Genomic DNA, 26341 nt, shown 5'->3' with positions numbered 1-26341 from the left:
ATCATCTTGATCAACTACATATTGATGATATGAGGGACCTAACTGCACTCCTTGAAGAGTCAAATAGGATTGAAGGTGAAGGTCCTTTTTCAGACCTGACACCAAGGTATACATTTACACCCCCTCTAGGGACTAGTCCAAATGTTGAGATGTTCATGAGGCTGATGATCAAAGATCTGGAGAATCTTACCCCTAAACAAATGCCTGATAATTTGTCTCCTTTGGAACGTCAGGTTTGGAAGATCTACAAAATGATGGTAATATCACCATTAAACCCTCCGACAAAGGAGGCAATATAGTGCCGAAGTACCAGTGACGCTGCTGCAGCTTGAAAAAACAACTTGAGTTGTTTATGCAAATTGTAGCAAGCGTCAACTCCATACTTCGGCGACAGGGTAGCTTCTACCCTGACAACTGCTATTTACTTTAAATACTTTGTTTCGAACTTGCGCGCGCACGTAAGCGCGCACACGTCGCGAAGCAGGCACCCTGAACGAGGCCTAAAACTCACCTGATTATTCTGCTAACCCAGTTTATTGATATTATTTTACGCCCTTTGACAAGGGTAAAAGGAAATTCCTAGTAGGGTGCTTACATATGTGTTTGTATATACTATTATCTTTTATCTGTAGAGTGCCAACATATGCCGCAGCGCAGTACAATGGGGTCACAGCGATGTAAATTACATAAACCTAGTTACATACTAAATAATGACAAACATGTACAAAGATACAAAAGATAATGAGGTCCCTGCTCATGAGGGCTTGCAAGCTACAGGATATATAAGGTTTCATCCGTAGTGCAGGCCACGGCGCGAGCTACATAGTTTGTGCCGAAACAAACACTAGGACAGCAATGTAGTTAGTGCATAGTGCGTGCGCGCTAGCACGTGCACATGCGCTACAGGGAGAGCGTCCCTTCACAACACAAACAAGTTTGTTTTGTAAGCGTGACGCCGGGACGTCTGAGAGCGCAGAAGCTAGCACGTTCCACTATGGATGAAGCCTAAGGCCTAGCTCACGGTAGTGGTGTTCGCATGCACTTTCGTGTGCACACTCCTGCAGCCCCAGCGATGTGTGCGCTAGTTGCAGGAGATGGGTCGCGGTGATCGGGGACGTGGTGAATGCGCCACGGAACTGGTTTGCCCTCATTGACTGAACCAGCTCACGTGACGCTGTCACACGGCTGCAGCACGCCATTTCAATTTCTGTTGTGGCGGCAAAATGCAGCTGCGTCGACGTGCGCAGCGGGCACTTCAGGAACTACCTTAAGACAATCAGGTAAGAGTCCTTGAAGTGCGCGCGGACGCAAGTGCGTGCACGTAGCGACGCCAACCACCGTAAGCTCGGCCTAATAGTGTTGGTTACTTCAAGATCAAGGCCTGTGCTGTGTATGTACCTGTACCTGAAAGGTGTATATACTGTGTCTGATCCAGGTCTACACTGTATAATAGTGTTCAATATATGGGAGCTCGGTGCGTATGATCTGTGTTATAGGATTGTAGGTATATAGCAGTTTAGGTCTGGTGTATAACATTGGGTAATTATCACTGCATATATCAGGTCGGTGCTGTGTATATGTGTGTATGTTTTTTAACAATATACACGTGAAGGGTCTGTGCTGTGTCACACCGTGTGCACGTGGAGTTTGCAATAACACTGTGGGGGGGCTGGGCAGAACTTCCCTGCTGGGCACTATCCCGCCCTTCTTCAGGCCTCGCCCACGCAAGTATCATTTATCCCGCCCTTCCCCAGGCCACGCCCACACAGGTATCCTTTATCCCGCCAGCACTGGTACCCCCGTGCAGTGTGATCTTCGCATTGAGAGCTCTCACCTCCTGCCTGCCTCCTGCCGTGTCCTGAGAGCTCTCACCTCCTGCCTGTGCCCTGAGAGCTCTCACCTCCTCCCTGTGCTGCTGTGTGTCCTGAGGGAGCTCTCACCTCCTCCCTGTGCTGCTGTGTCCTGAGAGCTCTCACCTCTCCCTGTGCTGCCGTGTGTCCTGAGAGCTCTCACCTCCTCCCTGTGCTGCTGTGTCCTGAGAGCTCTCACCTCCTCCCTGTGCTGCTGTGTCCTGAGAGCTCTCACCTCTCCCTGTGCTGCCGTGTGTCCTGAGCTCCAGTCCCGAGCTCCAGTCCCGATGCCTTACGGAGTGCGCAATGGTCGCCAGACTGGCGTTTACGAGACCTGGTGAGTAGGACACGTGTGCGACCCGCGCAGAGCGGTACCCGAGGTCCAACATAGTCCCCGCGAACTTTGCGGTACCTCGGGTCATTAAGGTGTGTGTGGCTTCTCTAGTAATGGGCGGGGGTGCATGGTCTCCCCTGTAGTAACGGGCGGGATTGCATGGTCTCTACCCCTTAGTACTAGTAACTGCCATAGGTATCATTGTAACGCTTCAGCTTTCAATGTCTGCAATCCGTTGTGTGATTTGGGACTTTCTGAAGGGTAATCCCAGTGAGTTACATATACATTCACCCACGTGTTCACTAATTCACTTTCGCCGAAGACTTGTATGTAATAACACAGTAGTACTCTCCTAGGTCTAGGATAACACTTCTCCTTTTTACACCTGGCCCATAATATATATGGTTCTATCATTGGGTTAGATAGGGGTGGGGGTGTAAGGGGGCACAGTTATGTTGAATTTACCCCCATCCCTTGCCCTGCCCCCACCCACACTTCCTGCCCCCACTCCACACTTACTGCCCTAACCCACACTCCCTGCCCCCACCCACACTCCCTGCCCCCACCCACACTCCCTGCCCCCACCCACACTCCCTGCCCCCACCCACACTCCCTGCCCTAACCTACACTCCCTGCCCCAACCTACACTCCTCACTCCCCCACTCCACCCACACTACCTGTCCCACCTACATTCCAAACCCTCGCTCCCCCACCTACATTCCCAACCCTCCTCCCACCCTGACGTCCCTCCTGCCCCACCCTCACGCCCCTCCTGCCCCACCCTCACTCCCCCCTACTCCCTTCCTGCCCCGCCACTCGCTCCCCTCCTGCCCCGCCCTCGCTCCCCTCCTGCCCCGCCCTCGCTCCCCTCCTGCCCCGCCCTCGCTCCCGCCCTGCCCTCGCTCCCCTCCTGCCTCGCCCTCCCTGCCTCTCGCCCTCGCTCCCTCCCTGCCTCTCGCCCTCGCTCCCTCCCTGCCTCTCGCCCTCCCTGCCTCTCGCCCTCCCTGCCTCTCGCCCTCCCTTCCTCCCTGCCTCTCGCCCTCCCTTCCTCCCTGCCTCTCGCCCTCCCTCCCTCCCTGCCTCTCGCCCTCCCTCCCTCCCTGCCTCTCGCCCTCCCTCCCTCCCTGCCTCTCGCCTCCTCCCCTCCTGCCTCTCGCCCTCCTCCCCTCCCTGCCTCTCGCCCTCCTCCCCTCCTTGCCTCTCGCCCTTCCTGCCTCTCCTCTCTCGCCCTTCCTCTCGCCCTCCCTGCCTCTCGCCCTCCTCCCTCCCCTCTCGCCCTCCCTCTCGCCCTCCCTCCCTGCCTCTCGCCCTCCCTCCCTGCCTCTCGCCCTCCCTCCCTGCCTCTCGCCCTGCCTCTCGCCCTCCCTGCCTCTCGCCCTGCCTCTCGCCCTCCCTGCCTCTCGCCCTGCCTCTCGCCCTCCCTGCCTCTCATCCTCCCTCCCTGCCACTCGTCCGCCCTCCCTGCCTCTCGCCCTCCCTCCCTGCCTCTCGCCCTCCCTCCCTCACTGCCTCTCGCCCTCCCTCCCCGCCTCTCGTCCACCCTCCCTCCCTCCCTGCCTCTCGCCCACCCTCCCTCCCTCCCTGCCTCTCGCCCACCCTCCCTCCCTCCCTGCCTCTCGCCCACCCTCCCTGCCTCTCGCCCACCCTCCCTCCCTCCCTGCCTCTCGCCCTCCCTCCCTGCCTCCCTGCCTCTCGCCCTCCCTCCCTCTCGCCCTCCCTCCCTCCCTGCCTCTTGCCCTCCCTCCCTCCCTGCCTCTTGCCCTCCCTCCCTCCCTGCCTCTTGCCCTCCCTCCCTCCCTGCCTCTTGCCCTCCCTGCCTCTTGCCCTCCCTCCCTGCCTCTCGCCCTCCCTCCCTCCCTGCCTCTCGCCCTCCCTCCCTCCCTGCCTCCCTCCCTGCCTCTCGCCCTCCCTGCCTCTCGCCCTCCCTCCCTCCCTGCCTCTCGCCCTCCCTCCCTGCCTCTCGCCCGCCCGTCCGCCCTATCGCCCGCCCTCCCTCTCGCCCGTCCGCCCTCCCTCTCCGCCCGTCCGCCCTCCCTCTCGCCCGTCCGCCCTCCCTCTCGCTCCCCCTCCCCTCTCCCTCCCTCACCCTCTCTCCCACCCTCCCCCCCTCTCTCCCCAACTCTCTCTCGCCCGCCCCTCTCGCCCTCAGTCCCCCTACTGCTCGCCCCCCCTCCCTCCCTCTCTCGCCCCCCCTCCCTCCCTCTCTCGCCCCCCCTCCCCTCCCTCTCTCGCCCCCCCTCCCCTCCCTCTCTCGCCCCCCTCCCCTCTCTCCCTCCCCCTCCCCTCTCTCCCTCCCCCCTCCCCTCTCTCCCTCCCCCTCCCTCTCTCTCTCCCCCTCCCTCTCCCTCTCTCTCTCCCTCCCTCCCTCTCTCCCGCCTTCAGTCCCCTCCTGCCTGCCCTCCCTCGCCCCCCCTCCCTCCCTTGCCCCCCTCCCTCTCGCCCCCCGCCCTCTCACCCCGCCATCTCGCCCACCCTCCCCCTCTCGCCCACCCTCCCCCTCTCGCCCACCCTCCCCCTCTTGCCCCCTCGCCCTCCCCCTCTCGCCTGCCCTTCCTCCCCTCTCGCCTGCCCTTCCTCCCTCTTGCCCGCCCTCTCCCCCTCCCTCTCTCCCCCTCCCTCCCTCCCCCTCCCTCCCTCCCTCACTCCCCCTCCCTCCCTCCCTCACTCCCTCTCCCTCCTCCCTCTCTCCCCCCTCCCTCTCTCTCTCCCCCTCTCTCCCCCTCCCTCCCCCTCCCTCCCTCTCTCCCCCTCCCTCTCTCTCTCTCCCTCCCCCCCCCTCTCTCTCCCCCCCTCCCTCTCTCTCCCCCCCCTCCCTCTCTCTCCCCCCCATCCCTCTCTCCCCTCTCTCTCTCCCGCCCTCCCTCCCTCTGGCCTTGCCTCCCTCTCTCGCCCCCCTCCCTCCCTCTCTCGCCCCCTCCCTCCCTCTCTCGCCCCCCTCCCTCCCTCTCTCGCCCCCTCCCTCCCTCTCTCGCCCCCCTCCCTCTCTCGCCCCCCTCCCTCTCTCGCCCCCCTCCCTCCCTCTCTCGACCCCCTCCCTCCCTCTCTCGACCCCCTCCCTCTCTCCCTCCCCTCCCTCCCTCTCTCCCTCCCCTCTCTCCCTCCCGCCCTCTCTCGCCCCCTCCCTCTCTCGCCTCTCTCTCCCTCCCCTTCTCCCCCTCCCTCCCCCTCTCCCCCTCCCTCCCTCTTGCCCTCTCTCCCGCCCTCTCACCCTCAGTCACCTTCTGCCCTCCCTCCCTCTCGCCTGCCCCTCCCGCCTGCCCCTCCCTCCCTCCCTCTCGCCTGCCCCTCCCTCTCGCCTGCCCCTCCCTCCCTCTCGCCTGCCCCTCCCTCCCCGCCTGCCCCTCCCTCCCTCCCTCTCGCCTGCCCCTCCCTCCCTCTCGCCTGCCCCTCCCTCCCGCCTGCCCCTCCCTCCCGCCTGCCCCTCCCTCCCTCCCTCTCGCCTGCCCCTCCCTCCCTCCCTCTCGCCTGCCCCTCCCTCTCGCCTGCCCCTCCCTCTCACCTGCCCCTCCCTCTCGCCTGCCCCTCCCTCTCGCCTGCCCCTCCCTCTCGCCTGCCCCTCCCTCTCGCCTGCCCCTCCCTGTCGCCTGCCCCTCCCTCCCTCTCGCCTGCCCCTCCCTCCCTCTCGCCTGCCCCTCCCTCCCTCTCGCCTGCCCCTCCCTCCCTCTCGCCTGCCCCTCCCTCTCGCCCGCCCCTCCCTCTCTCTCTCCCGTCCTCTCTCTCTCCCGTCCTCTCTCCCGCCCTCTCTCTCCTCTCTCTCTCTCTCTCGCCCGCCCCTCTCGCTCCCGCCTTCTCCCGCACCACCCACACTCCCTGCCTCAACCCACACTCCCTCACTCCCCCTCCCCCTGCCTCTTCCACACTCCCCTCTCTGCCTCCCTCCCCCACCCCCCCGCTCGCTCACTCCACACCCACTACCCATCCCACCTACATTCCCTTTTCCCACGCCCCGCACATCATTGCACCATTTAACAATAAATTATTTCCACCCTAGGTGGGAAGCAGGGTGTCTCCGGAGCTGGACTGTGTTCATTTCAGTAGTGACCCACTGTTCCCTGAGATTCTTACATGTGAAAATGATGCTGGTCTCTCACATCTGTTTAAAAAGATCCCGTGGGCAAATAGGGAGCTGCAAGCGATGGCTTCGTGGCTTAGGCTGCGGTCACTGCCACAGCGCTCGGCGTGCGCTGTGCTATCAAGCCCCGCCCACCCAGTACGGCCGGTCCCAGTCCCTACCTTGTCGCGCACCTTTCCCCAGCGGTGCGCGGCAGGTTTTCAGGGAGGCAGGAGAATTTGAAATCAACATCTGCGACGGAGGCGTGGCCACGCCCCCGCCGGCGGTTCAGCCAATAAGGGCGAACCAGCCGCGGAACGTCATGGCCACGCCCCCGCAAACCTACAGGCACGCCCTCTCCAGTCGCAAACCTCCCCTCTCCCCTCAGACCGCCTATCGCGGTGTAGCGCTGTGCACATGGTAGTAGAACATTTCAGAACGGGTTGTAGAAGGATAAAGTCTTGTCTGTGTCTTGTGGATCAATGGTAAGTAGCAATGTTATCCGTCACGACTTCCTATTGGCACGTCGGATGCGTTGGATTTAAACATTCCATGAGGTACCGGCGGCACCTTGCCGGGAAGTATAGGGTCCCAGAGCTGAAATTAACACGTGGAGGAACAGGGGTGCGTTTAACTTGAGATGCTCCTTTCATTTCCATTCATTTGATTAGGAGTTAACCCATGATTGCCTTATTCCCATACATAACTGCAGGTTGCTTTGGATCGCTGAATGCGATCTTAACGGAAGTAGTGGCCCCTCCCCTACCATTCACATCACCGCTCCGGAGCGATCACATGGAGCGTGTTGCTGGAGGGGTGGTGGTCATGCAGTACTGCCTATCGTCCGGCACTCAAGGGGGGTTAAGGGCTGTAGCCCCCCTTTGGGGACGGCTAGTTTGTAAAAGGGGTTAACAACCTTTATGGGTTAACTGGGATCACTCTGGTTATTCCCCTCCCTCGGATTATTGTGCAGAAAGGGATAGCCCCTCCTTTGTATGTCTTGTGACCAGTGATGTCACTATAGGGACATAGGATATATATAGCTCCAACCAGTGTTATAGACACAGGTTTCTCAAGGGCTCTGCTGTATTCCAATGGATTGGACGAAAATCTCCGGCACAGGGAAAGCCGCCTCACAGCATAATGCTATTCTGACCACAGCAGCAGTGTTTAATGAATGCGATTTAAACCCCCTCAATACCTGTTTCTGCTCCTTCAGGGATGAATGCAGAGAACAAGTGGATCGCTTTCCTTCTGCAAGATACCAGAAATTTCCAACACATGGGCAGGCACAGGACTTTGTAGAGAGCAGTGGCCACGGAGGGAGAAGTAGCCGCTCCTCTTCATATTCTTCTGACGGTGAGTAACACGGACACATCAATGCTTTTTAAATTGGCAAGCTCCTAGAACTTGGTTGTTTAGCCCATTCAATGCTTGTATAAGGTAATCGGTAAGGCTTGGTCCCTGCTGGCTACTGCAGCACCCGCCATAGGACAAGAGCCACCCCTCAATGGGCTCGGGCCCGCTGTGAGGGGTGGCCTCCGCGTGCTTTTCTGGTGATGTCAAGGCCGCACCCCTGCAGTGAAGATGCAACCACAATCTTGGTGTCCAAAAAAAATGGCGTGTATATTAAGAGGGTCAAGGCCTGACTAAAATCAGTATTGATATAGTATAGGACTCATGTAGTCTTTCGGTGTCCAAATCAATATCCTGGTGTTCTGAGGTAGCTGGTGTGCGATTCGCCAACAAGGTAGGACTGGAAGCAATAAAGAGGAAAAAAACAGCACTACCCATGCGAAGGTAAACCGAGAGATGCATGTCCCAAAAGGTTGTAAAAATGCAACATTTATTGGATCATAGGATAAACACCAACATGTTTCAAGCCCAAAGGCTCTTTATCAAGGTAAAAAAAGACGATGCTTACCGGAGTGTTTATGTACACTCTAGATACACTCGTGCCACCAACCCAGTGCCGACTGGGTGATCCTCCCACAAACTTACGGCACGTGACGTCAGCATGTCAGCATGCACATTGAACAACAAAACTTTATTAACGCTTTCAACACTCCGGTAGTGCACACAAAAAGTGTATATACATGAACGTCCCAATAGAAAAGGAACGTGGTACCAAAGATAAACAATGTCGAGCTTATAATTACTGAAAACAACTGTAATGTGCATATATCCCAGGTTGACTGAACCAGTCCCAAACCCTGTAATACTTGGGTCTACACGTATACCAAGCTGCAGAAGATAAACCTTTTAAAACATAATATTTACAATGATGTTAACTATTGATATTGCACAAGTTCATTATTAATATAATGATCCATGAATAAGTCATGTTATCAAATAAATAACCAATAATATATAAAAAGTAATATCTATAAATATTGTATATGATTCTATGTACAAAAGATGTAATAATAGGGAGTGAAGGGGGGAAAGGATGGTAAGCTCTAGCTACTGTCTGTGATACGGTGCCAGGGGTGAGAGGATCATTGAACGTACAAAGTACCTGCCTAAACAAGTAAGAGAACCCCTTTTCAACAAGCACTCATATTGGGATTGATACAAGAAAGTTAATTAAAAATACCTTTATTAGTGTATATGGGTAAAATAAGTGAAGTACATAAACACTCAACACAATTAAAATACGTATTAAACTAAATGTCTCTAAGTCTGAATCGTAGACTACTAGAGGTTGGTATTTGAAGGAATATGATGTATCTGGCACCATGTGCAATAAAGAGTTTTAATATCGCAGTGTAAATTGGATAGGGTGCCTCAGTGTGATGTGTGTATTGTTGTTGAAAGGGTCTGGTGTGTGTTACATAAGTAGAGGTGTCAATCACACCGCTTTCAAATCACATCTGATTAATATGTGGTTCAATGGTAGTCTGTAAAGTGTAATATAGCTAGTACATTACTGGCCAGACCAACATTGTATATGCTGATTATGGCCTAGTGGGAGTCGATTGTTAAAGAGACCACCAAAGGGTTAATATATATCCTTCAATGCAACGCTGGATAAATTAAAATGTCAAAGAAAAAGGCTACTATGTAGCTAGGGGTGGTGAGGCTATATTGTGGGAACTATTACTGTGTATCAATGTTATAGTTGGTTCCCCCTGGTCAGTAATTTTTCCAAGGTTATAATAGCCTCACATGTGTTCAAACCAAATTAATGTAGTAAATAGATAAATACATAATGAAATGAATCACTGCTCGTATCCCCTGTGAAGGTGGCAAGTGTGTATCTGAATAGGCTTGCTGGTATACAGATAGAAAAAACTGGCCAATTATAAACGGTTTACTTCAGCTGCCTATAGGACAAAAAGCACTCTATCTCTGCAGACTTATGTGGATGGTTTCACATTTATCTTATAGGGCGAGTGTGCCCTGTCTGCTGGGTAGAGACACTAAGGTATTATAGAGATGGTGCCCTGCAGCCGCTCGGTAAAGTACCCCCTACAATACAGGGGTGCTGTTGGGGGCTGCTATCTCGGAGCGTTTAATCTCTGCTCATGAGTGGCGACATTTGTTGAGTTTCCGCCCGGCATGGTGTATTCATGAACACCGCTGTGAGTAAAGTTGCCGGGTGGAGCTCGGAGTGAAGCTGCGGCTATTGTCCGCGCTCTCTAGACAGACGTCGCCGCACCAGTGCACGTGCTGACGTCACAGAGGACCGCCCACCGACGTACGTTTCGCGTCACACTGACGCTTTCTCAAGGTGGCCACTTTCTTAGTGTCTCTACCCATTGAAGGATATATTAACCCTTTGGTGGTCTCTTTAACAATCGACTCCCACTAGGCCATAATCAGCATATACAATGTTGGTCTGGCCAGTAATGTACTAGCTATATTACACTTTACAGACTACCATTGAACCACATATTAATCAGATGTGATTTGAAAGCGGTGTGATTGACACCTCTACTTATGTAACACACACCAGACCCTTTCAACAACAATACACACATCACACTGAGGCACCCTATCCAATTTACACTGCGATATCAAAACTCTTTATTGCACATGGTGCCAGATACATCATATTCCTTCAAATACCAACCTCTAGTAGTCTACGATTCAGACTTAGAGACATTTAGTTTAATACGTATTTTAATTGTGTTGAGTGTTTATGTACTTCACTTATTTTACCCATATACACTAATAAAGGTATTTTTAATTAACTTTCTTGTATCAATCCCAATATGAGTGCTTGTTGAAAAGGGGTTCTCTTACTTGTTTAGGCAGGTACTTTGTACGTTCTATGTACAAAAGATAAATAATAATGAACATCTAGAGATAGAGATATATCTCTATCAGTATTAAAGAAACATGGGTTTGCAAGAACACCGATAAATTCTCATATTTTCAACAATTTAGCCAGTAATATAACATATAATGTAGATATTGGCATTATGGGAGATATCAAATATGCTGTAGTTTTTTTTTGTTATTTTTCTTTCCACATGGATCAGTGATGGATATATACACATGTACATACCCCAAGTGTGGCTTCCCCTGTGACAGGGTCACTATTGTAGCTTCGTTGCTGTCGCGGCGTCATCATGCTGGACCACGCAGACGCGCACGGCACCATAACAAAATAAGTGCAAACAAATGTGCATGAATGATTTATCTTTATTTTGCCGTTTCACACTTCAGGGAAAAAAAACAAGTATTTATTGCGGCTGTCGCCTGTAGTCTTTATCCTGGCCTATTCCTTGTACTGTCAGATCTGCTAAGAGAACGATGGATGGAGGGTTTGTCACAGTTCACTTCTCTGCCCTTACAGCGCTCCAGCTGCTGAATACTGACAGGATCTGGTGCCCGGGCTACATTTCTGGGGTGAACACATTATGTCAATCCGGATATGGTCAACTAATTCAGAGTGCCAAACATGCAATGCTTTCTATGTTTTAAGGTGTTATCTTTTTCCTCACATGTTTCCATTACTAAGGTCCAATTGTATTGTTAAGTGATTTACAAAAGATAGAAATTTTTGGGTAGCCTACCAGAGATTGCACCATTAATTTAGCTATTAAAACTTTTCACATTTAGGCCTAAAGAGAGCATTTTCTCTAGCCCGTTTTTTTTTTGGTTTTAAAATAAATGCAGCTGTTACTACAATGTGAAGATCCTGCTTCCAATGCAATTTAGACACCTATTTCAAAAGAGGAAGTGCGGTGGCTTTCTTAATAGCCACTAGTGTTGTACCGGGTACCAAAAATGACCGGGTAACCGGTTCTGGGTACCCGAAAAAAATAAATACTTGGTAGTTTTGGCTTACCTGTGGTGGCGACATCCTGGTGGTGGTGGGATCAGCGGAAGACATCCTGGTGGTGGTGGGATCAGCGGAAGACATCCTGGTGGTGGTGGGATCAGCGGAAGACATCCTGGTGGTGGCGGTAGCAGCAGATGACGTAATTCTTGCAGATGGGAGCAGCTGAAGACATCCTTCACAGCCGGTGCTGGTGGGAGCATGGGAACGTGACCGGAGGAGGAGCGTTACAATTGGACAGCTGGGGAGCTGTGCCGCAAGTTGCTCCCTCTCCGGTCACATGTTCCCCCTGCTCGCACCGGCTTGTTAAGGATGTCTTCTGCTGCACCCACCGGTTGAAGAATGATGTCTGCTTCCACCGCCACCAGGATGTCGCCGTGGTCTTCCTCATCCTCTGCTGCAGGTAAGTCTTCTGCTCCTGCCGTTCTCCAAGTGGAGGACCGGGGGAGCAGAGCTTAAACAAATTACCCGCCCCCTGGTTCCAGCCCCCTGGTCCAGGTAATTTCCGGGTACCCGGAGTAGCTACAGCAACCCAAGTAAGTTTAATTCATCAAATTGGGCATAAAGAGTGGGGGAGAATGCAGATGGTATTATCTAATATTCAACAGATATATTAACCTCCCCACTACCACATATACAGTAGGGCTCTGAATGACATGCTGCTTGAAAGCACAAAACTAAACTGCATGACAACACATTACATGTAATGTACAATAAGTCTGGCGAACTTCTAACTGAGAATATTTTTCTGTTGATGCCAAAACCGCAGTGGGAAGACCTGACACACGAAGCAACCGTTTTCGGAAAATGTGATTAGGGTAAAATGGCCAAAATATTCATAAAGTCATTTATGTCTTTTTGGGGGGGGGGAGGGGAACTAAACAAATGACCTTATTCTGCAGCCACAGGGTTATATGCAAGATATAAGTATGGCCAGATAGCTGAACTCGTCCCTCTTTGAAAGCACACCACGTCCTTTAGTATATTTTTAACTTTATTGAGAAAGTCACAGCAAAATAAAGGGTGCTTGTAGATGAGTGCTTCTCTGTGAAGGTGCTTTTGTATCAAGGGAAGGTCAAACAAATTGCTTTGCCAGGGAGTAGGTAAGATAGGTGTACTCACTCAGCCTGCCTGGATGGAAAAGGAAGTGAGGGATTCCTGGGAGACAGGAATAGTCTCGGGACCAAACTAACTGGTCAGCAAGGACGGGTGGGGTGCAATGACCCAATCTCAGCTAGGAGAATTGGTAGGTTGCCAGGGCAACCAGCTACAGGCTGTGTGGAGAGGGGACATGTAACAAAATGTATCCGTTCCACAGGCACTGTTTCAGAGCAAAGCATGCAACTGAAATGTAGAAAGCTGGCAGTGAGAGAGCTGCAAAGGGGAGAACAGAAAGAAACAATCCTGTTCCAGGACACAAATAACAGGCGGCTCTGACACGCCATCGTTAAATGTCCTGTCGGACATCTAAAGATGGCGTGTTAAAGCTGCCTGTCGGCGCTGTGTGGCGGTCCCGTGCGGGACGTTTAAACATACATTTGTCGGAGCTGCAAACTTGGCTTGTTGGGTCGGTTGCAGTAGCGGACATCGCGGTGAAGTGTGCCGTCAGTGGTGTTTTGGTTTGTATTGCACTGTTGCAGAAATAGAGCATTGGAGCGCTCGTTGTGAGGAAGGTTTGCACCAACCTATTCGTGTTACAGAGGTCAGCACGTCCGAGAAACTGTTCCATACATCCACTGTTAAAAAACAAAACAAACAAATAAAAAACCTGATTTATATCCCATTGATTGGAAAAGTTTAATATTCTGCAATTTAAGAAATTACTTTTTTTTTTTAAATAAAGGGGTAGGGCAAAAGGCAAAGTTTGCAGGCTAAATCTAGACTACAAGGTGGCTGAAATGAATGAGTGCTCCGATTTACAGTTATAATGTATAACACTGATCAGCTGTGCCTATTGTGTCCACATATCTGGCAGACTGGCATGCAGCTGAATATTGAGGCCTGTGTCCCAGTCCTGTCACTCCATGCAGCAAATGACCACTGTAACCTCACTTGACATTACAAAGTGTAAATCGATGAAAAGTGTTATTTTCATATTGGTAAAGGGGATATTAAAAGGTCAGTATTTATTTTCAATTTTCCTCTACAAACGCATTCTGATAAATGAAAGATGGCTATATCACGGTAAGTGGAGGTTCCAGAGGCCTCACACGCGCTCCTCCGGCATTTAATTTTAATGCCTTGGGGAACAGGGCGGGGCCTTTGCAACCGCCTGCGCCCCTCCCAGAAAACACCCTGACCTAAAGCATTCCATGTTTAAATTCCTGGGGGGGGGGTGGGTGTCTCCCAGAGTTAAATAGTGTTAATTGAAGCGCCCCCTGCTTCACAAGATACTTGCCTCCGTTGGCGGAGGTATAAATACTCCGCGTCACATAGTGTCTTCTGCCGTGGCTTCTTAGTGATCTTCTATAGCAGGGGAGCGCAAACTTTTTGTGCTGCGCCCCCCTGTCTCTCTGCCCCCGGCTCTCGCGCCCCCCTGCCTTCCTTCAGACGCGTCAGATGACGCTGCGTGGGCGTGTGACGTCAGGTCACATGGTGCCGCGGCGTCTATTGACGCCGCGTTGCCATGGCGACGCAACACAGACGGCTGAATCCCGGTAAGTAAACAGTTGCAGGGGCCTCACGCGATCCCCCGGCATTTAATTTAAATGCCTGGGGGAAGAGCGCGGGGCCTCTGCAACTGCCCGCGCCCCCCCAGCACAATCTCCCGCCCCCCCTGGGGGTCGCGCCCCCCACTTTGCGCACCGCTGTTCTATAGTGTGCAGCCATGCGCGCGCCTGCCTGCCTGTGCGAACGTGTGTGCACATGACGCATGCTTTTTGTGTCTATACGGTGAGCTGCGTGCGTGCGTGCGTGCGTGCGCGCGTGTGTGTGAATAATGTATTACATAATATTTTTCGCACAAAAAAAGTTGCACGGTATTTTTTTTATTTTATTTAACTTGTCATACACATACATACATTTCGGCGGCGGTAGCAGCGCAAATTCTTTATTTTCCTCGTACACCCCTCCCCCCCCACCTGTCTGCTGGTTCCATGCTCCCTGCCGTGCGTGGCACCATTATGGAATGGCTGGCTAACCTCAGCCAACTAAAACTGCCGAGCGCGCACAGTATAGAACAGCCCTTATTGACTGCCTTGTGGGAGATTTAAGCCTCCATATTGTTAGCCCAGCCAGGTACGCTACTGAAGCTATCTACGGAGGGAAGTACTAAGGGTCCCCGGAGCTGAAATGAATGCGGTCTAGCTTCGGAGACCCTGTGCCTCCAACCTAATAAGAAAAATACATTAAATACATTACGAAAATAAATCTGTTGTCGGTATGGGGTGAGTTTATTTTTTTTGTGTTTTAGAAACCTAAATATATCTTGCATTAAGAAGCAAATGTTTTGAACATCAGAAGCAGAGGCAGTCAATTTTTACATGAAGTATATGTATAGTTTACGTAACTTCGACCATACGGGCTCCCTATAGAAATAAAAACCTTTTCTCTGTCTCTTGTGCTCCTTCCCCTGCAGGAGGTGCTCCTGTGGTATACACTGACGGCTGCTGTACCCAGAATGGCCAGGAGGGAGCACGTGCTGGGGCTGGTGTTTACTGGGGACCAGACCACCCTCTGTAAGTGATCTGAGACATACATAATATAATGGTGGTTCAATGAGAGGACAGTCCCACAAAAATGTGGAAAAAGTAACCTCTTTCGTGAACAAGAGACGCCAGTGGGTCCTTATGATGATTAGTGAATGTCATTGCATTTTCAGTCACTTTCTTGTGGGGTCACGCTCGCCTCGCTCTCCTGGAGAATTAAATGGGATCTGAACAGAAGGTGTACGCTTTTGTTTGTGCTATTTAGGAGCGCACTGAGCACGGTTCTGTAAGTTCTGTGTTGCCATGTAATGAGACTTGGAATGGAGTGACTTGGAGAAGGGAGGCTAAGGCCGCAGTCCCAGTGCCTTCTACAGCACACGCCTCGGCGTGCGCGGTGCGTACAATCACCGCCCCCCATCAGTCCAGTCCCAGTAATTACCTTGTCGTGGAAGGTGCAGCCGCGCTCTACTGCAAGTTTTTTTGCAAATACAAAAAAAATTGTACTTGCGACGAAGGCATGTCCATGCCCCCCCGACAGTTAAGCCAATGAGGGCGAACCACCCGCGTGAGGTCATGGCCACACCCCTGCAAACGCCATGCCCCCTCCCGTCGCAATCTGACTCCAAAGATCGCGGTGAAGCGCTGTGCACGCGCTGCCCCCCGCTGGATGCGTGTGCTACAGTGTACACTGGGACCGCGGCCTTACAACAGCAGTATCTGGATGATCAACCGGGGGGGGGGGGGGGGGCCTTCATCCAGCATCGACGAGGGCTGCTGCTGATTTATAACCGTATTTTTTTCCCCCACAGAAATGTTTCCACTAGACTTGAAGGGAGACAGACTAACCAAAGAGCTGAAATAGAGGTAGCATTTTTTTCTCATGTTTCTGCATATTAAATACAATAAAATCTGGCAAAAAACATTAGTGGGATGTGGATTTTCATAAGGATCATTGACTATCTCTGTGTAATAATATATAGCGTTTTGACTTGTGAATGTATGATTTTATATCCTGGTATATTGTAAAGAGGATGTGATTTTGGTACTTTTGTGTCTTTTTGCCTCATAATAAACTTTTTTTTTTTTAATCAGGCGGCAAGTAAAGCATTGGAACAAGCCAGAGGTCACAATATAACAAAACTTGAAATTCATACTGACAGCAAGTTTACGACAGATGGTAAGTTATTGCATTTCCAAGGCACATGTTTAAACGTGTTTTATGTGTCCAGTGTTTGGTCATATTGGACCAATGATTATTTGCCTTTCACATGGTGTATAATATGAGTCTTGTATAGCCTATTTAAAAAGGCGGCTGGTACAGGGTTTGAAATTGTAGCTGTTAAGAATATGAAGGTGCATGCAGCTTGTGAATCGTGGGAGCTATTGAAGTGTGCATAGAATTCATTTTTGTGCTAAGATACTTTTGAAATATTCTCCTTTTCCATGTCAGAACTTGATAATAATTGGTCTTTTTTTGTAAATGTTTGAAGTGTATATAATTTACTGAAAAGGGTTTTGTTCTGTTGTAAGAAGCCATCAAATACCTTTCACATGTGCTTGCTGAATATTTGTAACATTTTGTATTCATCACAGTAGCTTTCTCAAGAAAGCAACAAAAAAATAAATAGATAACACACCCCAAATATATATTTTATAACCGACATTTTAGTATATTGTGGAATGCATACAGGGATAATTTGCCTCCAGATAAAATAGCCTTTTTATCAGATCCACAGTCCCAAAATATATTTACATTGTGAGGGCTATTTACCTTTTTTTAGACCTTTCAATACAAATGAAACATGATGCAACTGTAGCTTCTGCATGACTAAGGCTAAGGCCCCGGTAACTCAGCTGCAACGCGCGCCCGCGAGATTGGCGGCGCGTGCAGCCGATTCCCTGGTCTGCAGCTCACTGCAGGAAGAGACCGGGGGGGCGTAGCGGGGGAGTGACGGGGGTGCGGCCATGACGTCACCCGGCAGGTTCGCCCTAATTGGCTGATCCGCCGGGGGGCGTGCCGTATCGCTCGTCGCGAGTCCTGCTCTCAATTCTATTGAGAGCAGGAGCAACTCTCGCCCCAGCGCTGCGGCCCCCCCTCGCAGCGGGCCCGGCGCCATTGAGGGGAGGGCTCTCGTGCGTGCGGACGCTGTAGTAGGCAGCGGGGTCAAGGCCTAATACTCACTCTTGAGTAATAAAACCAAGGCCCATGCTGCAGCCTTATTTGGGATACTTGGGCCTGTTGCCCTTGTTTGAACCTTTTCGCTGTCGGGAGCCTGCAACGCACTGCAGGCCCCTCTAACCGTAAAATGGTTTTTAACAGTCAGGCCTTTGCTATTCCTGGGAAAGCTGGTTTAGAAGGATGGCGAGCTATCAGAACGCAAAACATTATCGTTAAAGGTGCAATCCAAAAACAAAATGAAACTAATTGCAGTGATGAGGTAAATTGGTTAAATAGACGATTTGAAGCTTTGTTTAAAACAATATAGAAAAATAGTAGGTTTAAACGTGTCTGACACTGTTTTATAGCAAGAACAGAGTAGCTTCCACACTTCACGAGCATTTAATAAGTCAGAAAAGCTCTAGAGTATAAACAGACGGATCCGCTCCAGGGTTGTGGATGTAAAAATAAAAACGTTTATTCAAACACCTGTGCAACACAAGCAGGAGGAGTCAGCCTTGGGCCGCGATCAAACGGACTGCTACACGGACGCGCGTCCGCGAGCCTCTGCCTGCTGGGCGATGTGGGAACATCCCCCGCAGACAGAATGACAAGATTGGGGGCGTAACTTTTTTTTTTTTTTTAATGTGTGTTTGTGATTGGCTGGCTGGAGAAGTGCAAGTGACGCGGCTGCCGCTTGAAATTTCAACTTCAGTTGAAAGCTTGAGCTACAGCCGCGAAAACGCAGCACTTCGCCGCCGGGGGTCGTTTTCTGAAAGCGTGGCGAGCGTGCGCACACGTTGCATCACGTTCTGTTTGAAGGAGGCCTTAGACACAACCCAACCCCTATGTGTTTCGTGACATAGTTGGCTATTTGACATGCATGGGTGCGAGTCTGTTATTGGTCAAATAAGATTGTCAAACACCAGTCCCCCTTTGCAAGTTCTTACTGCCACTGAAAACAATGGAGAGAATATCCAGACTTTCAACATTTCTCAAAATACTAAACTGTTTAATAAAATAAAAAAAACTCTAAAATGAACCTAGTTTTAATTTCTGAACACGTTTACAATGAGTTGCCAACCCTATCTGGAGGCAAAAGGGTTAAACATGTCACACTCATTAATTCAGTTTGTTCTTCTGTGGAACTGCATTCTATTTAGAATTGTTAATCACTTTATTTCATATTGCACTTTTCTGCCTATGCAACTCAAAGCGCTTCACAATTATAGCATAGTGCGTGTTAAACAGCGCACAGGAGTTTTTACAGACAGTCCCTGCCCCGTAGAGCTTACAATCTGTTTTTGGTGCTTGACGCACAGGCAGAGACTTGCCCAAGGTCACAAGGAGCTGACACTAGAAATTAAACTAGGTTCCCCTGATTCAAACTGTCAATGTTTACCGAACCACTTCTCCATTGTAGGAAAGGAGAAGGTGTGCAATATCGGTCTATTGTCAAAACGCCTTTCATTTCGCTGATTTACCTGTCAATGTGAAACGCACACAAAATTAATAGATTTAGAGATCCACTACATCTGGTTACTTATAAAACAATTGGTACTTTAAATGCTGTCACTGGTTGCTGTTTTATTTTATGCTGCTAACATGCGACACTTAACAGTATAATTTGTTATTTTCATCTGTAATGAAAAATTATGAAACATTCCTGGGAAAATAAACTAAGCCATTGTTATAACGCTGACATCTCTGCATTATTGAGGTATCACTAAGTGGGTTCCCGCGTGGAAGGAGAATGGCTGGAAAACAAGTACTGGCAGAGATGTTGTCAACAAAACAGAATTTCAGAAGCTTGACCGGCTGGCTGATGGCATGGACATCACTTGGGTATGTGTGAAATAAATGCTATTATCCAATGCTCAATACAGTTACTGCTACATTTACAAGTCTGTCAGGTTGTGAGTTCTTTCTTTGAGAAGAGACCTTGCACTTTGAAGCATCTAACAACCATTTTACCTTGTATGTTTGTGAGGGCAACTTAGCTGTTTGCAGTGTTCTCCATTAGTACATAATGAGAAATGGGGTCATACGTGTGAATGCCACATATGTAGATTGTATAGTGAACCAAGCTATTAGATTACATAGAGCGCAATCTTGGTTAGCTCTGCTTGGCTGCACGATTAAGGCCATGACATTCCAAGTGGGAGAGTTCCTAGTTGGATACATCTAAAGCACCTGAGATTTCTGTACAACCATAAAGTAAACATGAGACTGAGCTCATACTGCCCTTGCTTTCCCATGTAGAGAGCAGTGTACACTTGCAGTGCCCTGTTTAAATGAAAAACTAAAAATGGCCTCCCTCCCCTCCTATCCTTGTTTGTTTTGAACAGAAACACGTCCCAGGACACTCCGGTATTGTGGGGAATGAAAGGGCTGATCAGCTGGCCAGAGAAGGAGCAAGAAAATGAGTTAGGAGCCAAAGCCTTAGTCTGGAACCGAGCAGCAGCTGTACTTGTCAGATGGGGACATTTCCGGAGTTCAGTAATATCGGCTTCAAGCACAATACCCCCTTTAAAAACAAAATAAATGTAGCTTGATTGGGTGTCTCGGCAAGCAGGGCTACCACTATGGGGAGCCCCCAGAAACCGGAAAATACAAAATACCACACCTTCACACATTTTTGGACATTTTTCACAAATTGTAGCTTTTTTTTTTTTTTTCCCTCACACCTGTTGGTTGCTGGAATTGGGGAGAATTTTAATCCCTAGATTACACTTAAATATACAATTTTTCACTGAAGACAAATATTGTCTATATAATAGAGTAGTGCTAGAATTTTTTGGTTTTTCTATATTTAGTGTACACCGTTTTGGAGAACCATTGAATTGGACCTTCCCTTAAAAAGGGGGGACTTCTGCCAAGGGCATCGCTGCTTAAAGGATACCAGCCTTAAAGGGAATGGCTATTTTGTGAGCCCAAAACTCTTGAAATGCCATCTTGCAATTTCTCAAAAGTATATCAAACCCTATAGCTTGCTGTACCAGACTTTGCATGAACATGTTTTATTTTGTAGTTCTGAGTTTTGCTTTTACTATGCAACTAAACTAGTATTAACATTGTTAAATGTATTTTATACCAAAGTTATATATGTATTGCTCACATTGCCTACTACTGCCAAGTTGGCAGGCGTATTTTCTTCAATATAGTATACTTCATTTGACGTACATTTTAAGGTTTGTGTTTTTAGTTACGTATCATTTCTGAATAAACCTTACTGCCTTCCTGGATTATACTTGTGTCAGACCTCCTTTTTATTGTGAGAGCCATGGTAGCAAACTCTTATCTCGTGCACTGTAGGTAAGATGGTTATCAGAAATAATAGCAACTGGGGAAGAGCAATGGTGGTGGGGTTACAACCTAGATGAGCAATATGGAAAGATTTTTAAACCATCACTCAAAATGGCTACAACCATAGTAAAGCAGTAAATGGGTGCACCCATGAATAGTACAACTGATCTTGTTGGAATCAAACAAGGGGAATATTCTGTATGCAAAGAAGTGGCAGTTTGGGCTCAAAAAAAAGGCCAGGTGGATGCTTCGAGGTATAAAAAAAAAAAGTACTAATCCTGGAAGAACTTGCGGTCGTACTGGAGGGCAGGAGGCAAACAAGATCTGTGGCAACTAATACCTGTATTGCAGGGTTTGGCAATGCTTGCTAGCTCCTGTAGAGCATAATCACTAATGTACGTGAAACACCTCCACAATACAGGCACACACACATAAATATTGGGGTGATGACTGGATAAACTGAAACGATTGGCCGATGCAAACAATTGCTAGCAATAGCCGTTTTGATTGGCCGCTTTAGACCACATACCATAGGGACCTAAATCTCTTGCACAAACTTCTATGGTGCAGTTCTTTTCAGTATGTGTATATCTATCATCTTGCATGTACATTTGGATGCCTTTCAGTTTTTTCAGAATTATGAATGCATCAGTCAAGTTATTCAGAAGGGACACTTCTGGGAAGAAAATTTGACAGCACATTATTGGGATCTGATTTTGCATGACAAAGTCCAAAGAATGTGATATTTGGCAACACTAACAAGTAAACAACTGAGATGTGTATGATGGTGAATTTGTGTAGCAGCATTAAAAAGCATTAGGTCTTTCCAATATATTAACCCTGTAAGTGCTGGAGAGGTCATGTGACAAGCGGGGGCTGTTTTGGAGGAAACGGTGGAGAGATGATCCTCTGCTACCTCACAGGTTAGATCACGTTCTGTGTGCCATGCAACACAGGATGTGCTCAAACCCAGAAAAATAAGCCCTTTTGAGCATAATGTGGCCCCCAGAGTTCCAGTCACCATGATTTAGTGACTGTCCAGGCTGGAGCACTCGAGGGTTAATGGCAGTGAGCACTGAGAAATGTGTGCTTACACAGTATGGGTTGTGTTATGCAACATGAACCTATGGCAGATCAAACTTTAGGGCTGATTTTTAAGTAGTTATGGAGAAGGCAATATTGTAGTTCCCTGAGGCCAATTCTGAGTTTGTTCCATTGATGCCAATGTGTGAACATCTACACCCACGCTAATTATACCTATGAATTTCCTCGGACCTGTCCCTTATTCACCACATACAGTGTGATAATGGTGTGTAATAGGAGGGGGGGAGGGGGGGGAAACTGGTCTGATTCTCAGTCCTACCCCAGGGCAATGAAAACATTGTCATAGTGCATAGTATTGAACTAGTTACTGTGCTTATGAATTCAATTTTTTTTGTAAACACAAAATAAAATACATTTTAAATGCTAAAATAAAAGCACCTTTAACCAAAAAAAAGAATTTAATTTGCTCATGCATTAAAAATCATTGTAAAAGGAAAAATAATAAATCTATTTGTAAAGGCTAAAAGCACCTTTTTAGAAAAAGATGCAAGCTGTAACTGGGAGGGGGGGGGGGTGTCAAGATATTGATGTAGACTTTTGCTTGCATAATACAGCTAAACCCCGTTATAACGCGGGTCTCGGGGTCCACCCCGAGACCACCGCGTTACTAACGGGGTCGCGAGAAAAAAAATGGCCGCCGCGCTTTAGCGCATATTCATCCCGCGGGACAGGAGATGGGAGCGGGCATGTCCCTCCGCTCCCCGCTTCCCCCTGTCACCGCGGGACAGGCCGCGGGGCAGGAGATGGGAGCGGGGATGTCCCTCCTGTCCCCGCTTCCCCCTGTCACCGCGGGACAGGCCGCGGGGCAGGAGATGGGAGCGGGGATGTCCCTCCTGTCCCCGCTTCCCCCTGTCACCGTGTGACAGGCCGCGGGGCAGGAGATGGGAGCGGGATGTCCCTCCTGTCCCCGCTTCCCCCTGTCACCGCGTGACAGCCCGCGGGGCAGGAGATGAGAGTGGGGATGTCCCTCAGGTCGCCGCTTACCTCAGATCCCGCTGCCTGCATGGAGGTGGTAGCGGGGGGTTTCTTCTCCCCACCGCTGTCCCTGGCGCTCCCGCTGCCTGCGCGGGAGGAGGGGGGGGGAGCGGGTGGTGGTGCTGGTCGCGGCCTTTCCTGTGCTCCGACCCCACCCCCCGTCTGTGTAGAGTGAGAGAGTGTGTGTGTGTGTATGTATATATGGGAGAGAAAGTGTGTGTGTGTATATGGGTGTGTGGGTGTGTAAGTGTGTAAGTGTGTGTAAGAGTGTGTGTGAGTGTCTGTGAGTGTCTGTGAGTGTGTGTGAGTGTGTGTGAGTGTCTGTGAGTGTGTGTGAGTGTCTGTGAGTGTCTGTGAGTGTGCGTAAGTGTGCGTGGGAGTGTGTGTGAGTGTGTGTGAGTGTGTCTGCGTGTGTGTGCGTGTGCGTGAGTGTGTGTGCAGTGTGAGCAATGAGGAGTGTGTGTGCAGTGTACAGTGTGTGTGCAGTGTGTCAGTGTGTGCAGTGTGAGCAATGAGCAGTGTGTGTGCAGTGTGCAGTGTGTCCAATGAGCAGTGTGTGTGCAGTGTGTCAGTGTGTGCAGTGTGAGCAATGAGCAGTGTGTGTGCAGTGTGCAGTGTGTGTGCAGTGTGTGTGCAGTGTGCAGTGTGTGTGCAGTGTGTCCAATGAGCAGTGTGTGTGCAGTGTGTCAGTGTGTGCAGTGTGAGCAATGAGCAGTGTGTGTCAGTGTGTGCAGTGTGAGCAATGAGTAGTGTGTGTGCAGTGTGTGTGCAGTGTGCAGTGTGTCCAATGAGCAGTGTGTGTGCAGTGTGTGCAGTGTGCAGTGTGTGTGCAGTGTGTGCAGTGTGAGCAATGAGCAGTGTGTGTGCAGTGTGTGTGCAGTGTGAGCAATGAGCAGTGTGTGTGCAGTGTGGCAGTGTGAGCAATGAGCAGTGTGTGTGCAGTGTGTGCAGTGTGTGCAGTGTGCAAAAAAAAAAAATGAAAAAAAAAATTTTTTTTTTAAATTTTTTTTTTTTTAAAAACGGGAGCCACAGGAAAACCGCGTTATAACCGAATCGCGGTATAACGAGGCGCGTTATAACGGGGTTTAGCTGTATTTGGTGTTGGAGGATTTTCCAGCTGACAAGTCCTATTTCAGTATCTACAAACAACTGCTGTGGGATCAGTGGAGTACTGTACTTGCAACGTGACCACACGTACTGTACATTTGAGCTTAAAAGCAGGTTTGTGTGTACAATGTCTAAAAAGAATGTATCTGAATTTTCCAAAGCGCTATCCCAGTGTTTTTCAACCAGTTTTCCTATAACCCCTGATCTAGAGTTGCTATTAGAGATGGTAACGCGGCCTCATGACGCCGGAGCCAAGTTATGGGGGTGGGGGCGCAGAGAGGGGAACAGCCGGCAGGGGGTGCAGGGACAAATCCTCTGCCTTAAGCAGTAAAAGGTTGGAAGCCATTGCTCTATCCACTGACCACATAAACGTTAAAGTTCTTTAGCATTGGTAGTCAAATATTTGTTACTTGCCAACTAGAACTACAGGTAGACCTCGTTATCCAATGTTTCACTTTACAATGAATGGTACGTTTTTTTCTACGCCGGAATGTGTTATCCAACGCTCACCGCCACTGATTAACATGTGACTCACTTTACAATGGTTTCACTATCCAATGCTACTTCCAGAACGGATTCCGTGGACTGCCCATACAAATCCGACGACTCCCCATACAAATCGCTCAAATGAATACAGAGAAGGGTACCTGGTGCATAGGGAATGGGGAACCAAAACCAACAAAACACTAAAGACAGTGACGACAGAAGGTCACCAAAGCCCCTAGTAGCTGCACTCATGGTAGGCCAACATAACGGTAGGTATATGGCCGCAGTTAACGCTATGAAGAGCTGACCCTCCAAATAGGGTAGACCACTAAAAGGTCACACAAAAGCATTGAGAATCCAAAATAATACAATTTTAATCAAACAGATTAAAAGTACGTGATAAATAATATACAGTGATGGTGTATGTGGATGTAAACACCGTAAATACAGTATAGGTCACACTTGCGCTGAGCAGGCAGATCAGTTCCGGAGCTTAAGGCCTCGGCCAGGGTGGTGCTGGGCAGGCGCGCTCACGCTGGCGGCGATGAAACACATTGCGGCAATGTGTGTGGCCTGCGTGAGCAAGTCAATAGAAAGGTGATCTGGCACACAATCAATGAAGCACTATAATGTCACCTGCCGGTGCCCACAGACCAAGCGGGGTCATCCTACCAGGTCCCCAAGTGGTATCAGGGTAATGAGAATAGTCCAGGCACACGGTCTTATCACAAAGTAGAAAATGTAATCCAGCATAAATCCAACGTTTCGGCTGCACACAGGCAGCCTTTGTCAAGGTGAGGGCCCTCACATTTTGTACTTTGTGATAAGACCGTGTGCCTGGACTATTCTCTTCAGCGTGAGCAAGTGCCTGCGCCCGGTCGGCGCTTAGAGCAAGCAATTTTGATTTTGCTGCTCGCAAGCGCGTCACGTGAGCGGTTCACCCAATGAGGGCGAACCAGCTCCGTGACGTCGTGGCCGCGCCCCCAGGCGAGCGCGTGCCTAGCCACGAATCGCCCGACCGAGCAGGGCACAGCGCATGAGCGCCAGCGCGCCCGTTCCCTTCCTGGCCGAGTCCTAACACCGGGTGCACACGAGCACGGAGACCAGGTAGTATGATTACCCCACTTCTAGCCACTATACACGCGTTACCTCCTATATACAGCCAGGATACATCAGAGCTGATTGTTATGGTTTGCTCGTCTCACTGATCAGTCCAGTGGGTAATTGTACCTGTGTGGGGCCCCCTGCTTCTTGGGGAAAAAATAAAATAGTACCTCTGAAAGTGCCCCTTGTACCACCCGCCCACTGTGAAAAGATAATGGAGGTTTAATAAATCCCCTGCGGCATGCTGGCCAATAAAGCTGCAACGTCATCTGTCGCAGCTTTCTATTGGCCCGCGTGCTGTGCGAGTGAAGGGCCGGGAAAAAAGGCGCTGCCATCTCGGGAAGCAGAGGGTCTCAAGAGCTGAAAGTAACGGGTTTGTGTGCGGAGACACCCCACCATTTTATTCCCAACATTGGGGCGGGGGGGGGGGGGGGGGAGGGTAGGTGGTCATTCCCCAATTCCCCAAAGCGGGCTTCTTTTCATTCTTGTGATCTGATTCATGTAAGGTTCTGAGATATAACCAATAGGAAATGGACCTCAAGCATTGCGTTATGGAAAAAGGGTAAGGAGCTCACTATATAAACGTCATGCCAGTGTCATTCACCCATCCCACCCAGTGTCTGGGTAACTGGTGGCGGCACATTACTATGCAGCCGTGGAGCTTACAACTGATCTGAGCTCAGAATGTTTGTCCTATCGGATGAATACAAATACAACATCTAATAGTGATTATGGCTGAGTTTATAGTAATGGCGACGCAACCGTGTGATGTCACACGTCACCATAGCGATTGTTGCACTTGGTGCAGGAGCCCTCGGGAGGGCGACGGGGCATGGCCCCGTGACGGCACACGAGTGGTTCACCCTCATTGGCTGAACCGCTTACGTGATGCTTACATCACTCTGCCCAAGACAAAAATCCTTGGCTTC

General features: G+C 49.9%; 1 protein-coding gene across 2 annotated transcripts; it reads left to right on the top strand.

Annotated features, from left to right (window-relative positions):
• The first annotated feature begins 1765 nt into the window (after nucleotides 1-1765).
• LOC142493747 (ribonuclease H1-like) lies at nucleotides 1766-20578 on the top strand. 2 transcript variants are annotated; one of them, XM_075598293.1, is made up of 8 exons: nucleotides 1892-1976; nucleotides 2014-2187; nucleotides 7455-7594; nucleotides 15103-15202; nucleotides 15982-16036; nucleotides 16265-16349; nucleotides 19051-19175; nucleotides 19679-20578. In XM_075598293.1, the coding sequence occupies exons 2-8, from the start codon at nucleotides 2138-2140 to the stop codon at nucleotides 19754-19756; spliced, it is 633 nt and encodes a 210-aa protein (XP_075454408.1). In that variant the 5' UTR covers nucleotides 1892-1976; nucleotides 2014-2137; the 3' UTR covers nucleotides 19757-20578. The 2 variants fall into 2 exon arrangements, with proteins under 2 accessions (XP_075454407.1, XP_075454408.1); XM_075598292.1 differs by having other exon boundaries at nucleotides 1766-2187.
• The last annotated feature ends 5763 nt before the right edge of the window (nucleotides 20579-26341 follow it).

This window comes from Ascaphus truei, chromosome 4 (genome assembly GCF_040206685.1).
Source record: "Ascaphus truei isolate aAscTru1 chromosome 4, aAscTru1.hap1, whole genome shotgun sequence".
NCBI lineage: Eukaryota > Metazoa > Chordata > Amphibia > Anura > Ascaphidae > Ascaphus > Ascaphus truei.
This window is presented reverse-complemented; position numbering and strand designations above follow the sequence as displayed.